The 3525-nt window shown below is 39.6% G+C and overlaps 1 protein-coding gene across 1 annotated transcript; it reads left to right on the top strand.

Moving 5' to 3' along the window:
* Positions 1 to 398: 398 nt before the first annotated feature.
* On the top strand, positions 399 to 1310 carry LOC104944137 (calreticulin-like; the record flags this gene model as incomplete). The annotated part of the gene is made up of 3 exons (XM_010769614.1): positions 399 to 542; positions 654 to 746; positions 962 to 1310. Coding segments are annotated over 3 exons (474 nt in total), but the record flags the coding sequence as incomplete, so codon positions are not given.
* Between the last annotated feature and the right edge of the window lie 2215 nt (positions 1311 to 3525).

Genomic DNA, 3525 nt, shown 5'->3' with positions numbered 1-3525 from the left:
AATGTTGGGCTATAAAGGAACTACAGCACAGTCACATGACTTCATGTCACCACCGCTAAGCTAAAGGCGGCTAATGTTGGGCTATAAAGGAACTACAGCACGGTCACATGACTTCACGTCACCACCGCTAAGCTAAAGGCGGCTAATGTTGGGCTATAAAGGAACTACAGCACAGTCACATGACTTCATGTCACCACCGCTAAGCTAAAGGCGGCTAATGTTGGGCTATAAAGGAACTACAGCACGGTCACATGACTTCACGTCACCACCGCTAAGCTAAAGGAGGCTAATGTTGTGCGTGAAGACGTTTAGTAGTCTCATTTAGAGACTTGGAGACTAACATATTTTCTGTTGTAGAACAAAATGTTTACATTCCCCTCTCTGTCTGCTGTTCACAGGGAGAGTGGAACCCCAAAGAGATCACTAACCCGGCCTACAAGGGCAAGTGGGTCCACCCTGAGGTCGACAACCCGGAGTACACCGCTGATTCTGAGATCTATAAGTACGACAGCATCGGCGTGATCGGACTGGACTTGTGGCAGGTGAGAAGAAACTGCAGCTGATCGTCTTATTATTGAGAAATTTCATTTATTATTATTATAATTATTATTATGAAGTTCCTAACAGTAAATGTTGATTTCTTGTTGACGCAGGTGAAGTCCGGCACCATTTTTGATAACTTCCTGATCACCAACGACCCAAAGCTGGCAGAGGAAGTGGGAAACGACATGTGGGGTAAAACTAAGGTCAGTGCAGAGTTTTATTTGACTGCATGTATCTCGCTCATGCATTTGTCAATTGAGTAGTTAGTTTTTCTAGTGAAAGAAAAAGCATTTATTAAACTAAATCAATGTACTTTATTATAGAGTGGTTATATTTGAATGACCATTCAAACACAGAATCATCAATTATACGTTATTTTATTTATTCATATCGTTGTCATCATGTGAATCCTCTGCAGGACGCGGAGAAGAAGATGAAGGAAAGTCAAGAGGAGGAGGAGAGGAAGAAGCGCGAGGAAGACGACAATCAGAGGAAGGACGAGGCGAAGGAGGAAGACGAGGAGGAAGAGGAGAAGGATGAGGAGGAGGAGGAAGGAGACGAAGAAGAAGATGATGAGGAGGGAGATGAAGAAGAGCGGGAGGAGGAAGAAGAGGACGATGAGGACACAGACTCTAAACTCAAGGATGAGTTATAAACTCCAACGCAGGAAGTGACTCTGTCAATGAGCCGTAGAGTGGTGCAGGAATGAGTCAGCAAAACCTGGAAATGAGTCAGCATTTTAGCACTTCCTGTCCCCTCGTCTGGAAGTCGATGTCTTTTTTTTTTTTTGGTTGTTAGCCTGAAATAAGGTCTGTGGTCAACACAAGCTGAAGAGATTTTTACGTTTTGTTCTACGACATAAAATACGTCAGTTAATACCCCACCGGCGGTTGCTAACAAGTGTATAAATGAGACGACTAAACGTCATCACGCCCAACGTTAGCCACCTTTAGCTTAGCGGTGGTGGTGTGACGTCATGTGACCGTGCTGTAGTTCCTTTATAGCCCAACATTAGCTTTTTACTTCAGAAATCATAAGTGTTGTTAAAATGTGGAAATTATTCTGCTGAACAAAACTTGTAAGTATCGTTAACGTTTGTTTGACACAGAGTTTATTTTTGCAATAATCCAAAATCACATGGAGTAATTCCATTGGCTTTTTAGTTGAGGGAATCAGGGAGATGCTGCCTTCATGGTCCCGGACAGAAATACGACATCCCTGCACCACTCTATAGGAAGGAGATGATCGACCCTCATGACTGACACCCTGGGGTGGGAGGGGTTTTTTCATTTGTTTGTTTACAAAATAAGGAAGAAGATGAAAAAAAGGGCAATTATTGTTCTGGTTCCATGTGCTACTACTACTATAATTATTATAAAACGAGGAATAGTGATAGAAATAATTTTAAAAAAATCATAAAGACCAGGAATTCAATCGGTTTACACCCAAACAAAAAGATATAAATTGTCATTCATGGAAAAACACAAAGGTTTTTATGAAGTATAATGAAAGACTGTATTTGGTATGTGGATAATACCATGGTTTTGTTTACCTCATTTGTCTGTCTTAATAATGTGTTTTATTTTGTTGCTTTTTTTGCTGCCTGTCATGTAACTACCCCTTTAAAACCTGTCAATCTCAAAGGACATTAATAGATGTCAATATGCGGGTTATTTTACCTGCTTTTATTTACAATTCTGGATTAAAACAAGGAATATGATGTAAGATATTTGACAACTTGTTGAAAGGGAAGTCAATCGGATGGTTAATCGGGGTGAAATGAAATCCCTTCCATAGTTTTGTACTGTATAGCTTTTGGACTTCAATGCACATACTGTAGTCTTGTGTGTTTGATTAAACGGTGCTGAATCTCAGACGTACATTGAGAGCACTCCAGTAGCAGGTTAGCTTTCATTCACTTTGTTTTTTCTCATAATACGTGTACACAGAGTTTATTATTGATATCTCTGCACTGCTGTTCCCCGACACATGACCCCCCTGTCTGAGAGGATCCTTTTGTAAACACACATTTTGTACTAATGCTAGTAAAAGTGGAAGTGGGAAGATTTTCATGTTGCTGTGTAAAAAAGCAAAAACAAAGACAGGTGTTCTGCTCAATAAAACCAACCAGTGGAAAATATCAGAAGGGTTTGTGTATTTTCTTTTTAAATTTAAAATAGCTTTTTATTTTATCTATTTTTTGTAGTGGAAAGTAACAAAGTATATTCCCTTGTTACATTTTTTTGTGTGTATACATAAAACCTGTTCTCCATGAACTTTAAGGTAGTTATTACTATTAATAATAATAATAATTGTAATACATATTTTAATAGTGTAAGTATTATTCTTATGATTATAATTACCATTCTTAATATTGTTTAATTATTTTCCATCCATATTTTAACCCATAAGGACCCACCGGGTGTCACATGAACTTTAAATGTTCTGGAAAGTTCCTTATACAGCTTTAGACTTTATTTTATCTCATGAATGCCCTAGGTGACACCAGCGGCGGACTTGGACTAAAAATCAGCCCGGGAAACTCGACCGGCCGACCGGCCCAACTCGGTACCGCTACTCAATTGCCAAGGAGGGGAGGGCCACTTTGGTACCGGTATTCCCAATGGCCAGTCGGCCCCTGGGTGACACACATTGAACAGTCTGGTGGGTCATGATCCAGGTCATGTGATTTTGTGTTCCCATGACAACATGTCCAAGATGTCCATGTGCCAGGCTAACACATGTGACAGAACAAGCTACATTTCAAAGGCTTTTTTTGTTGTTGCTAAAGGGAAATTTCAAGCCATTTAAGAATTAAAATGCTTACATAACATGTCCTTTATTACATTTAACCTGTTGTGGAAAAATTTCTTGATCAAATTGATATGAAACAAATGAGACAAACATCGCTGTGACACTGGTGTCACATCGGGACTTTAACCCTAAACTTTCACAGCAAACCCAAAGTGACATACATGTATA

Source organism: Notothenia coriiceps, unplaced genomic scaffold (genome assembly GCF_000735185.1).
Source record: "Notothenia coriiceps isolate Sejong01 unplaced genomic scaffold, NC01 NC01_scaffold00007571, whole genome shotgun sequence".
In the NCBI taxonomy this organism is placed as follows: Eukaryota; Metazoa; Chordata; class Actinopteri; order Perciformes; family Nototheniidae; genus Notothenia; species Notothenia coriiceps.
This window is presented reverse-complemented; position numbering and strand designations above follow the sequence as displayed.